We start from the raw sequence: 12,964 nt of genomic DNA, 5'->3' as shown, positions 1-12,964 counted from the left end.
CCTTGAAAAGTCTGCTAGATGTTCTTGTAATTAGGTACCCTTTTGAACCCCAAAGCACACAAATTCCTCTTAGATATTCATATTTTACATGGGTTTTGCAAATTTGACTTCTTGATACCATTCAGTGGCATCTTTGATGATGAGTGGGAAAGTTTAGTAGCTTTCGTATGAAAGATGCAGTGTAGCTACTTCAAAATTTCTGGATGACCTTGTGGTCTGTGCTTGACAGATTGATTTATGGAATTTAAGCTCTCAAGTAAACTATTGGGGCACTTTCATCCATTCAGTGCTTAGTTAAGACAGCGAAAAGAGGGAGGGAGTTGGAGTGATTGGGAAGCAAGATAAATGGATCCAGAAAATACAGGAAATGAAGTACAAAGATCTAAAAGTGGAATTGGGAGAAACCCCACAGTTGCACTATGAAGCAACATTTAGAAGTGTTGGACAGTAAAACTGAAGAAGGGAAGTGGAAACAGAGGTAAAGTAAAAGGCTGAAAAGCTGCAGCAACCACCTTTTAGCAATGCCAGCAGTGCACTACACAAGGTTTATTGACTGCAGCACCCCACCATGGGGAAATTGCTTGTGGTCTATGGGCTGGATCAGGGAGGTGACATCAGCTAGAAAGTGAACAACAGAAACGTTTACTGTACTAGCACAGGTGTAGGAGGTTGGGTATGGCAGTTTACAAGAAGACTGTTCTTCAAGTTGCTTTCACTGTGGCATGTAGCATCTGTAAAACCACCATGAAGGCTACTGCAGTCATCTAGGCATTCCTGTTTACATCATACTACATGCAAATAATATTTTTTGATGCAATCAGTTTCTGGAAATATTCCATTAGACAAATTTAACTTGAGTTTGGCAGCATTTACACATGCTAACATCTTTACACTGTCTTTGTTCTTCTTGAAGCCCTTAGCAGCCTATGCCATTGCCCTGCCAAAAGTTCTTTTGGGGATGCCCTCATAAAATTGCCCTTCTTGTATAAGGGATGGTTTCCTTTTGGCTTGTTCAACAGAGAACACATTTTAAAACAATTGATCCAGTTTTCCCTGTTTTGTTATTTGTCTGCTGAGTTGTGGATGAAATTTCCTGAGCCATGAATGCAGTTGTTTTCTTTTGAACTTTATCATAAAACAACGAGGAACTAACATTGTAATCTTTCATTCACATTAGACTATCAATACCAGCATCATATTTTGTAAAAAATTCCATTTTCCTAGTGCAGAAGCATAGCACAATGCTTACAAATATACATGAATCAAGTTTGCTGAAAAATCAGGTCTACTGCCCAAGTATGAACAGTGATACAAAGGTGTATCATACTTCACACTTGTTCCTAAGATTGATGTCACTCTTATTTATACAAATAACAGAAGATTAGAGCTAGCTTTAAAACTTTATTAAACAGATAGATCCATCCCATTTCCTACTTTTATCTGTCTCCCTCTCATGTGCAGGAGACTATTTATCAAGTTTCCAGAAGGGATTAAGCCTCCACCCTGAGACATCACTGGGTAGCTAGTGCTTTTTCAGAAGCTGAACAGAACCAAAACGGTTAAGGTGGCCCGTAGCTTTCATCTCTTGCAATCTGAAATATTTTTCAGATAATCAGAATATGTATGGATTGGGAATATTTCTTTAATTTGATAGATAGCAAGTTTTCCTGAAGATTCAGTTGCCAAATGATGAGACTTCTGTTGTGTGTAAATAAATTTTTGTTTGTCATTGTTAAATTCTGGTACATGATGACACATGATTCAAGATGGAAATTATTATTGCTATAAAGCAGTTTGGACCAAGTGAGCATGTAAGGGCTAGTCCAAAGGGTAAGCAAGAAGGAGGAAGACTGGAACCATCAACTTCTGTTAAAGCAAAAATGGGGGATGTTAAAGTAAAAATGGGGAAGTATATGAAAAGTTTTGTGCCTAAATTTTATGCAGTTTAGCACTGTTTCATTTATGTTTTTTTTTTTTTATTAATTTGACTTCATTTAATTTTTCCAGGCATATCTTTTTAAAAAAGTTTGCAACAGCTTTGAATAAAACTGGTAGACCAGATCTTGCACCAATTCGCTGCAAGCAGCTGTACAAATTGGAAGACCTGGAACATATACTTTCAGAGCCAAGGTGAGGCATGAGTGCATATACTTTCAGAGCCAAGGTGAGGCATGAGTTAAGTATGATTATGATTTTGGCAAACCATTGCACATATTGAACTGTATCATATCATAATTACTTTTTTAACAGGTGTGATCTAATTCAAAGAGGTATTAGTTTCTGCTTTTATTCTTGTTGATTGAAACACCATTTAGTATGCAGTCTTATACAGGAATACAGATAATACCAAACCCCTGAGTTAACATTCTCCACTCAGAGAATACAGAATAGACAGGAGTATTGTGCTATGAACAGTTTGATATCATTACTTATAAATTTTCTTAGATATGAATTTTGAATGTGTAATTATGTAGTAATATAAAAATATAGTCTTAAAGATTAGAATACAAATTAGAAATTAGACACTTATTAATATAAGGTAAAGTATAGTAATTGAGATAATTTTATTGAAGTAAATTTAATGAACATTCTGATTATGAAAGAGAATTAATAAAGGTAAAGTAATTAGTGAACATTCCGATTATGAAAGAGAGAATTAATAAAGGTAAAGTAATAAGTACAGGGACAGAATTATACGGCTACACTGTCTTACAGGTTAACAAGATTATTGTAGGCATTTTTATACATGACAAGTGTTGTTAATGTGTAGACATATGAGGGGTGTTCCCTCAAATATTGATAGGCATATCAGTACTGTATATATAATTAGCTATGTTTTTACAAGGTTCTTTATTGCTGATCTTACTTGTGAATAGTTATATTCATAAAGTACCAATTCAAAGCCACTTGGATTTAGTCAAGATTACACGAACCAGTCCTGAAGTGTACATAAACACTAATACCTTAACATGTTTTAGGAGTTTTTGTAACTTACATTCTACAGTGAATATCAAGCTAAGGAACAAACGAATCCATTATAGAAACTTTATCAGAACCTCAGTGTTTCAGGTTATCATACCATTAAACCTTAAAGTGTAATAGTGAAATGTAATTTCATTAATAAGATTAATTTTACTAGGAACAAAAATCAATCTCTTTATTTATTGGAACAAAGTTTGGACGACTGCAGGTTAAGGATGGCAATTATATGTTTGGTTAAAGTATGTATTAATAATAATAGGTTTGCAAATAAATTTTTTCAGGCTACATCACCGACTAATGAAAGGTGGAGCGCTTCCAAGGAGAGTGTACACAGAAGTGGAAGGTGATTCAGATCGTGAAACATTTTATACTGTTCCCACAGCACTAATGCTCCTTAAAGCAACAAATGGTAATAAATCCATATAACTTGTGAAATAAAGTTTCATCTGTGAAAATGTTGCCAAGCTGAACTATTGTTTTTAGTCTTTTAATAGTAGATCTAGATACATAATTTTGCAGACATTTTATCCACCTCAACCCATCACATTGATAATATGGCAGCATAAAGTATACTGCGTCTATGAAAGATATTTCAAAATCTGAATTATTTACACCAAATCTTAGTGTGATATGAATAAGGATGGTAATGACAAATGAATTTAAACAAAGCAGTACTGTTTTTAACTTTAGTTGTGTTTATACAAGCATACAAACTCTTTCCTAATTGGGCAATGGACACTCCTTGTGAAGTTGAAGTAACTGGTAATGGTGTACAATTGCTGATTACAGGCATGTAAATGAGTCATGTTAGTGGGTGGAAGGTAAGTCTGTTTTTCTTAGAGCTGACCATAAAAATCCACAGCCAATATCAAGCTGTTTGTGAGTGGTTGCTCAGCATCCACCTTATGCAATATAGATATTACCTGCAGAATTTGCTTTCAGCTCTTGAAACACAGGCAGTAATGAGCCATTCTTCTGATTGTCTTGGTAGTGCCTACAATTTTTTGCTTACTGTGGGTTATTTTGATCTCCTTACTCTTTGTGACCCTTATGTAAATTTTCAGTTGATTTTTGCAATATTTGTTGTTGTTTATGTGGTTGATAATTTTTTTAATTCTGTACTCTTCTGCTTGGTGACATAGCATGTATTAAGTTTATGCAGTTGAAGTTCAAAGAATATGACCCTTAATTGGCCAAAAAAAAAAAAGCATTAAGTTTGAGCTTGGAATTCTCTGCCTACTTTTGTTTTACTTGACTCTTATACTGTAGGCTTCCTTCAGCAAGAGATAAGTCTACCTAGTTATTTTGTAGTCCCAATTCTATAACCTTGTTTTTCAGACCTAAGCTATATATAATTACTAAAATGCCCATCCTCTTAACCAGTATATAAACTAAGCAATGTTTTACTTCCTTTTAATATCTTGTTGTAGTTAAGTATATTTTGGTACAGTAAAAGGGTTATCATTTGTGTGTTCATCACAAACCCACTACTTTTACATAGCCTATTTGTGTGTCCACATAAGCCCTCTGATACATCACATTTGGTAAAAGGGACAGATCTTCCACTGTTTACAGGTTAGTATGTATGTGCAATTGTGCAAATGTTTCCTCCAAGGGCAGGCTGTTCACTTTGTGTCTTGTGTACCTAAACAGCCTTTTATTTTCTTCAGCTGTTAGTCGTACCATATTTTTTTATTACTGATTTTCTTTTGCCTTTTTTCTAATCCAGTGTTTTTCTCATGTTAGTACCCAGTGTTAAGGCTTTGCATGAGCAGGAAAAGATACAAGAAATCCAATTGGTCTTCCAAGGAAGTTGACTTGTCTTCTTGTTCAGTCTTGCTCTCAGAGTAATTTGATGCCCTTGGTTCTCAGCATAAGCATTCTTAGTAATATTTTGGTTTTAGCACTGCCTTCATTTCTTTTGCCCTCCAAATTAATCATTTAATTTTTCTTTTGTTGGGTTTAGTGTTTTAGGTGTTAACCCTTACAGGACAACCTAAATATATATTAGGCACACCCCTAGACCGGGGCTAGATTTAAGGTTGGCCAATTTACCCGGAAGTAACCCAAAAACTATAAATAGTCGTCAGTTGACGATGCCCGCTCATAAAGGGTTGATCTTTATTATTTGGTGTTATTTTTAAGGATGTACCATTACATCTTGCCATGTCCCAGCACATGTGTGCTGTTTGTTGAGAGCCCCAGTCTTGTGTTTGCCCTGTGAGGCCAGCTTCTTTTGCCTCGGCTATTGTCATGTTTGGAGAATTGGTCAGTGGACCTATGCTTGTGTGTACCCAGTATTGGTCCCAGAAATGTTATTCAGAGCCTTGTGGAGCCATTTTTTCAATACAATTCCATTACTGTAAACCTTCTCCCTGGCCCCTGTGTTCTGTCACACTACTCAGATAGCACAAGAAGTGAGATAGCATATGTTTGGAAAACCTAGAGAGTCATACATACATGTGCTAACCTTTAAAGATTGTCAAAGGATTCATGCAAGTCCATGAATTGGCTGTGTTGAGGTACTAGGGCTGAATGTATTAAATTATGGTTTATATAGGCACTCAAATGTTACTTTTACTTGTTTTAATTTTTTCTTTACTAATTCTAGAGCCTTGGATGATGGCTTTCAGCAAGGGCCAAAACAGGAAGTACTGGTACAACACACTCACACGAGAATCAACCTTTGAATGTAAAAAAGATGTTATAGCTCCATTCAGGTAAGGCAAATTCAGGCACCGAATGCATTGCTTTAGGTTAGATTTTTCAAGTGTATGTTCATTAATTCAGTAATATTAGTTCAGTATCATACCTCTCTCGTTGGGACTTTTGACATTGGGAATCTCTATTGTTTTTGTAGTTCACCCTTTTCCATAATCCATCTAGTGGAGCTATCTGGGGTAGTAACTCCAGCATTTCATTTAGCTTTCTCTGGTATCTAGCAAACGGAATTACCTAGAAATAAGTACTGAATGGACTATTTCACCGGGTGAAAATCCAGAAATAGATTTTTCCTTTGTCAAAATCCTTTTTTACAAAGGGCAGTGTTTAACAAAGACTGATTTTATGCTGGTCTAGTATATGATAAAGATTATATACTTTTTTGTTGGAGACTGAATCCTTGTGCTGGGGTGATTATTGTACATTTCTTTCCTCTATAAAGGTAATTGGTTTGCTGTTTGTGTTTGTTTTTCATCATTCTGAAAGGTTGATGTTTCACATTGTTTAATAGACAAAAGAAGACTGGAGTTAGCCCTGTGCATGTGCACACAGATCCTTGGACCCCAAGAGTTGACAGCCTCTCTCTTATTAAGTTTATGATACTGAACGCAGATCAATGATTTCATCAGAAAATTGCATATTTTTCTGGTGTTATCATGATTAATAATGTTTCTAAGTAGTTTAAATAAATTTGTTTCACTCTTTTATCTCCTTACTGTATGTCTGCAAGGAAGGAATTAATATAACCCTTTGCCAGGTAGATGTAATCTTCATGTGCAGCAGGCTTTTTTCACCTTTCTGGATGGTGGTCAGCAGGCTTGCTGCCTTTCCTTTAACTTGCATTAAATATTCCTGTGTTAGTATTTAAGGTTATGTGGTGATGGTAAATTAATTTAGCAACCAGTGTTAGCTAATTTTCTCAAGTTAGGGCTGTTCTGTGTTTGCTTACTTAAAGGCTTGTATTTATATATATATATACACTATTCAGTATTAATTTTCTTGTGTTTGTAAGGATTGTCTGATTACTCTTCTTGAAAAACCTTTCAGAATTTAATGGATACTTTTTTCAGTTGTGTGTGCCCCTCATTCTCTGATTGTTCCACAAAAATCTGTGCAAAAGACATTAGTAGTGTGAAAATCTTAGGAATTTTCTGGTCCTTTTGAACAAGGGGAAGTTTTTTTTTTTAACCTAAATATATTGTTATCAGTTTGTCATAAATTAAAGTTCACATTTATCTATCCCATAATCTCAAACAAAGAAAGAAAAAAATTGCCCTATGTTTTAGTTCATGTTGTACCTCATTTGTACTTTGCCTTTTCCAGTGTTGTTTTGTAGCTATGTTCATATTATCCGTTAAACTTTATTCCAAGTGTGTGTATTTATACAGATGTATTTTTCCATTTCAGGGTTTGATTTGGAAACTATTCTTAAATTGGTTTCACTTATTCTTCTATATGGTGTTTGAGTTTTCTACTTATGTCTGTATATTTGTATTTGCTTATAATTATTGTTTTGCTGGAGTGAAGAAGCAAAAGAATGCTTAGTAGGCCATGTCATATGTTGCTAGTCTTGAAAGAACATCATCAGTTGTGCAATTCTGATCAAGTCTCCTGCCCAGGGTGGGCCCCTCCTTGAGGGTAGCTGTTCTTTGTGCAGCTCGCATGACCCATTATGGGGTCAGCTGCGCAGCGTGCTTGCTCTCCTCACCGCTGCAGGTCCCCAGACTGCCAGTGTCAGAGCAGCAGACGCAGCTTTCCCTATCCTTCGCCCTTAGGTGCCGGTAGGAGCTTAGCAAGTCTGTGCTCTCGAGATAGGTCTCCCATCCCCTCTGCCTCCTGGGTGCATTTTCTGCCTTGACCCTTGAGGGGGGAGTGGGATAACTGCTGTCACCACGTGCTCCTCTCTTTGCTTCCCATCCTCTTTCTGCGGCAACCTTCCACCCAACGTAGCTTTGCTGGGAGGATAATCCTGCCATTACTCACCAATGTGTGTGCAAACATGATCCTACATCGAAGGGATACCATTCTCTCAGTTTCCCTGTCAGGCATTGCATGAGATCTGCATCTTCCCATGCAACAGTACTCTCTGAAGAGTCACAGTTGTACTTGCCCCCAGGATAAAGTAGAAACTGCTGTAGAGATGAAATATGAGGATTCCATGTTTTCCCACATGGCCATCTTCAAACTGCTGCAGGGAGGCAACTCACTGCCTGTGAGATGGATGGGTGCTGCTAAACCATCCATGTAAGGTACCCAGCAGAAGCCCCTCAACCCCAGAAGGTTAAACAAGAGCACCATCATCATCATCTAAGAAGGGCTCTAACACTTCCCAGCCCTAGTAGCTCCCCCTTCCAAGTTGGCCCAAAATGTGGTACGGTGTGCTGCTCCTTGTGCCAACTAGCTATACAGAAGCACGAGTGGGCAATTCTTCATACTAGCAAATTGCAAGCCAGGGAAGAGGAACATCCTCGCAGAGCAACGGGGTCATCAGGGCCAGGTAGTTGGGTTGGGATGAAATGGTCCATGTACCCCAGAGTAGCAAGAGTGTCACAATCCAAGAATTGTTCTAGGTTCTTTCAAGCTCTAAACAATTTTTCAACACCAGCAATTGAAATATGGGAAATGAATATAAAAAGAAACTCACACAACACTACAACACATTTATTTACAACCTTATTTACAAAGAAAACAAAATGTTTCCCCCTTTGCTCTCATTCCATGTAACACTAAACAAAACAAATCTAAGCAGTTATAGATAGGGAAACAGGTTGCAAGGTAGAGCAATCTTAATACTTAAATGTTGTGTTATCCTTCGTGGCTGGGGTTTCAGCTGAAAAGGTGATGCTGGTACGATGACCATGGGCTCGTAGACGTCACAGAAGGGATGTCTTTAGGATGAGGCAGCAAATGCTGTTTCTCCAAGAATCTGGAGATTGTGCAAATGGAGGGCAGGAAAGGCTGGCAACTCATCCTCATTACAGGCAGGAAGGGCTGACTACCTGTACTTCATATTGTCACAGGCAGGAAGGGCTTAGCGACTTCTCTTCCACACAACCAGGAAGGCTGACTACTTTTCTTCGTCACTGGTATGTAGGGCTCACTGCTTCACCTCGTCTTGAACATGGAGGGCTTAGGGACTTCTCATCACAAGCGGGAAGGGCTGGCTGCTTCTCTTTGTTTTGGGCAGGACAAGATTTTATGGAGATAAGAGTAAAAGACATCTGATAGGGATACTCCTGTCAGAACCTTGCTTTGTCTGACCTGATTGCCCTCTTTGTCTCTGTCCGTCTATATCTGTCTTGGGTAGTCTCTTCTGGAAGCTTATACATCACTGTATGGGCAGAGCTAATGATGACAGACAATTGTCATTCCCATATATGGTTTTTTGATTTTCTGCATAATGATTGGTTCCTTAATAACCGCCCCTTACTGGTCACGCCGTAGAAGCTTCCAGAACAAATTTTATGAGGCAATGTAGATCGAATATTGCGCCATGTTACAAAGGCATGGCATGAGATACCACGTGGTGTCATTTTCACAAGAAAGGGTTTTCATCAAATCGCTAATTGTCCACAAGGCGTTGACAATGGTAACTGACTGGTGATGACATCTTTGAGCAAACACAGGAAGCAGTCACATTTTGGAAAAGAGAGAAATATTTCTTTTTCAATATATTTCAACATTATTGCATCTGCCCATGACACAAATAATTTTACTTTTGGGATTCTTTCCTGATTGACCTGTTTGTGACAAGGTTGAATAGTCCCTTATTGGCCACACGCTGAGTGGTAAGCAGACCACCTGACTCTCCTGATTGAAGTATGGAGAGAACTCCCACTCTGGCCCACCTTTCTGTTTCAACTGCAAATTCTTAGGTATTGTCAGACAACTCAGGCCTGTCATCTTCACAGGTGGATGTTATTCAGCATTTCCTGTGAGAGAGAGGCTGTTCTTGTAGGCAGCAAGATAAATCTTTTGAGCTCTCCACTGCTTCCCTGCAAATGGGTACTTGGGAAAGTGGGCAATCTTTTATTATTGGTCTGAACCTCCTTTTAGTAAACAACAAGCTTCCTCATTTGTCTTTGCTATGACAAACGCCTCGCAGTCTCTTTGGTTAACATTTACCTTGTAGCTTTTTCTGAGATTTTCCAGTTAAAAGATTTAGACCCCTCCATCTCAGTAGAGTTAGTCATGTTGATGAGAAATTTTGAGCAGTCATGCCCTCTCTAGGAACTTCTTTCCCCCTCCTTCAGAGTGGGATGTTTTCTTTCATTCAGGTTTCATTCAACTGATCTGCCCTGCTTTGTCGCTATTGCCAAAGGAACAATAGATCATGTGTGCAAGGAGATTACTTTCAAGAAGAGGTAATTGCAGTTTTTCAATTGTCTTCTTGTGGTCATCTCTCCAGTACCAAACTTTGAGCTTGAAGTATGAAACTTGATTATTACTATATATATGTATATATATCATTAAACTGCTGGTTTGTGAAAGGAGTGGAAAACATGATTAATTTTGAAGATAAAATTAGCAGTTAAACTAATTTTTACATGTGGAAGACAATTTTTGTGAGGTATGATGTGATTATGATTATCACGAGCTTCTTTTTTATTTAAAATTGCTTAGTTTTAGTTGTTGGTGTTCATGTGTTGTAAAATTTTTTTTACCTAATTAACCCTTAAGGGACAGGCTAAATAAATATCAAACACACCCCCTGGTCTCCCCAGACTGGGGCAAACTTTAAAGTTGGCCAGTTTAAGGAAAAAAACACATCACTGGAAAGATGTGCAAATGCACATGGTGTAAGAAAAAAATTCTAAAAATTTTTTCCCTACTTTCCACGGTAAGTTGAAAGTGACTATTTACAACCATGTGTGGGGCCTCTTTTACAAGACAGACATAAAAATATGCTAATTTTAACAGTTCATACATGTTTTTTCTAATAAAATTTTATTTTGTAAAATTATAAATAACAGCTCACACAATATCATATCAGATAAGAACTAAAATCAGTAACAAATTTTAAGTATATGTTTTGTAAAATATTTACTGAGATTGGGGAGATGCAGTAACTTTTTGTGAGGTATATTTATTTTTTCTAATATTTCTTTGCATTTTTTTAAAATTACAATTATAGCTGACATACTATAAAAGATAAGAACTGAAACCAAGAGGAATCACTGGGTATATTTATGGGCAAATAAATAAAAATTTGTCATCGGATAAAGAGGGCCAATACATTTCCCCAAACAAGTCTCAAGGCACACTAATCCCCCCCCCATTGCTGAGCTACACAGTTGCCTAAAGTCATTTATCAATCATTGAAGTGCTCTGAGCATCTTTCCCTACTAAATTCATCCAAATTGTATGGTGCATAATATTAATACTCATGAGTTAGCCCCTCCATCACTCAAAACCTGTTATAGATGCTCAAATGATGATGCACATCCATTAAGGGTTAAACAAGCAACCTTTATTAAATGTATATATTTTGCTGTTTCTTGCAGAACATCTTACAACTCTGGTTTAGTTTGGTGGTGGGATAATGGTGTCCAAGTCTTGGAGCATGACACACAGGGGAAGAACAAATTGCATCGTGCTGATATACTTGCTCACCTCAATAAAATTCGTTAGGCTTAATTATGAGCACTTAATTTTTGTAATTATGCCCTTATTATTTGTTATTTGTAGGCAATATTTGCATTGTCACAAATCTTGTTTGGCCAGGAAGATATGAAAAATATTTATATTGAGATATGTGAATACATCATATTGATGAATTAGATTTTTTCTTTTGTAGATTACATAATCTTTACAAAATCTCTTGAACTTGTGTATTTTTACCTGGAAGAAATTTTTTATGCTTATGTATCACATAACAGTATCTAATTGTTATTAAAGTGATTTTTCTACTTTTTATTTTTTTGTCCCCTTTATGAATCTAAAAATTGTGGTTAGTTTATATTGGAAAAGTGAATTTTAGAATTTTAATAAAATTAAGAGAGAAAAATATGTACAGTTTCCTTCAAAACTTAATAAAAAAAAATACCTTCTGTTCAATAATTAATCTTCAAGTAGCTGGTTAAGATTTTGCTAAATCCATTTCTGGATACTTCTCATATTTCTTTGCAATAACTTTAATTATAAAACAAAAAACATCAAGTATCACTTACAAGACTGTATAAGATGAGGAGTAGTCAAAGAAATAAAAGCTTACAGACCTAAGCTTAGGACCTGGTAGTGGGTTAAGCTCTTGCCAATTACTCCACCTTCGCTGCCAAATGCACTTGCCACACCTGTGAGAATTTAACACAAGAGTAAATGATGAAAAGAATTACAGCTGAAGCACAAACAATTGATGAGACGTACACTCGGCAAGAAAAGTGAGGATACAGTTTTTTTAAATCTTTGGACATATATTGCTAAATAATGAGACATCTGGCAACTTTAGAAAGGGGAGGAGCTTCAGTCTTATTGTGTTTGTTTTTTGCTTGACCTCCTATAACTTTCAATCATATTCTACGGTTCTGAAATCATTGATACTTAAATGCAATAGTAAGCTTTACAGTATTCGTTCAAGTTGTAATTTGCAGCGACAGTTCTGAGCAAAAGAAACATTTTTCCACATAACCTATGAAGTAACCTTGCACATATGAATTTGTGACACCACAATGAACGGAATGCTTGCAAAATCGGAAATGCGATCTTCCATAATGAAATCAAGAGTTAAATTTGAGCTATGTCCAACGAAAAACTTGGGGAACAATAAAGGAACGAATGCAATGTTACGGGAGAGAGAGAGAGAGAGAGAGAGAGAGAGAGAGAGAGAGAGAGAGAGAAACTTGGGGAACAATAAAGGAACGAATGCAATGTTTATGGAAGAGAGAGAGAGAGAGAGAGAGAGAGAGAGAGAGAGAGAGAGAGAGAGAGAGAGAGAGAGAGAGAGTTGCTGTTGCGTAAGCCTAGGCCTATATGTAGAGCTACTCATTTACATTATTTTTTTCTTTTAGAGATTGAGCGATACTATATTTGTATAGTATGTTTTAGCAATGGAGAGAGAGAGAGAGAGAGAGTTGCTGTTGTGTAAGCCTAGGCCTACACGTAGAGCTACTCATTTCATTATCTTTTTTCTTTTAGAGATTGAGCGATACTATATTTGTACAGTATGTTTTAGCAATGGAGAGAGAGAGAGAGAGAGAGAGAGAGAGAGAGAGAAAAGAGAGAGAGAGAGAGAGAGAGAGAGAGAGAGAGAGAGAGAGAGAGA

At 36.9% G+C, this 12,964-nt stretch overlaps 1 protein-coding gene across 2 annotated transcripts in view; it reads left to right on the top strand.

Moving 5' to 3' along the window:
* The window catches only part of Cmtr1 (Cap methyltransferase 1), a 63,648-nt gene extending 52,036 nt beyond the window's left edge, over positions 1-11,612 (top strand). Inside the window, exons 14-17 of one of the 2 annotated variants that reach the window (XR_010853287.1) lie at positions 2,008-2,164; positions 3,264-3,391; positions 5,594-5,702; positions 11,208-11,612. Coding sequence is in view for 1 of the 2 variants with exons in the window: in XM_067105097.1 (XP_066961198.1) it covers positions 2,008-2,130; positions 3,264-3,391; positions 5,594-5,702; positions 11,208-11,334 (487 nt within the window). In the remaining variant the exon portion in view is untranslated. The remainder of the gene's footprint in view (positions 1-2,007; positions 2,165-3,263; positions 3,392-5,593; positions 5,703-11,207) is intronic. The other variant, XM_067105097.1, reaches the window with a different exon arrangement.
* The last annotated feature ends 1,352 nt before the right edge of the window (positions 11,613-12,964 follow it).

The sequence above is a fragment of the Macrobrachium rosenbergii genome, chromosome 6 (assembly GCF_040412425.1).
Source record: "Macrobrachium rosenbergii isolate ZJJX-2024 chromosome 6, ASM4041242v1, whole genome shotgun sequence".
Taxonomy (NCBI): Eukaryota; Metazoa; Arthropoda; class Malacostraca; order Decapoda; family Palaemonidae; genus Macrobrachium; species Macrobrachium rosenbergii.
This window is presented reverse-complemented; position numbering and strand designations above follow the sequence as displayed.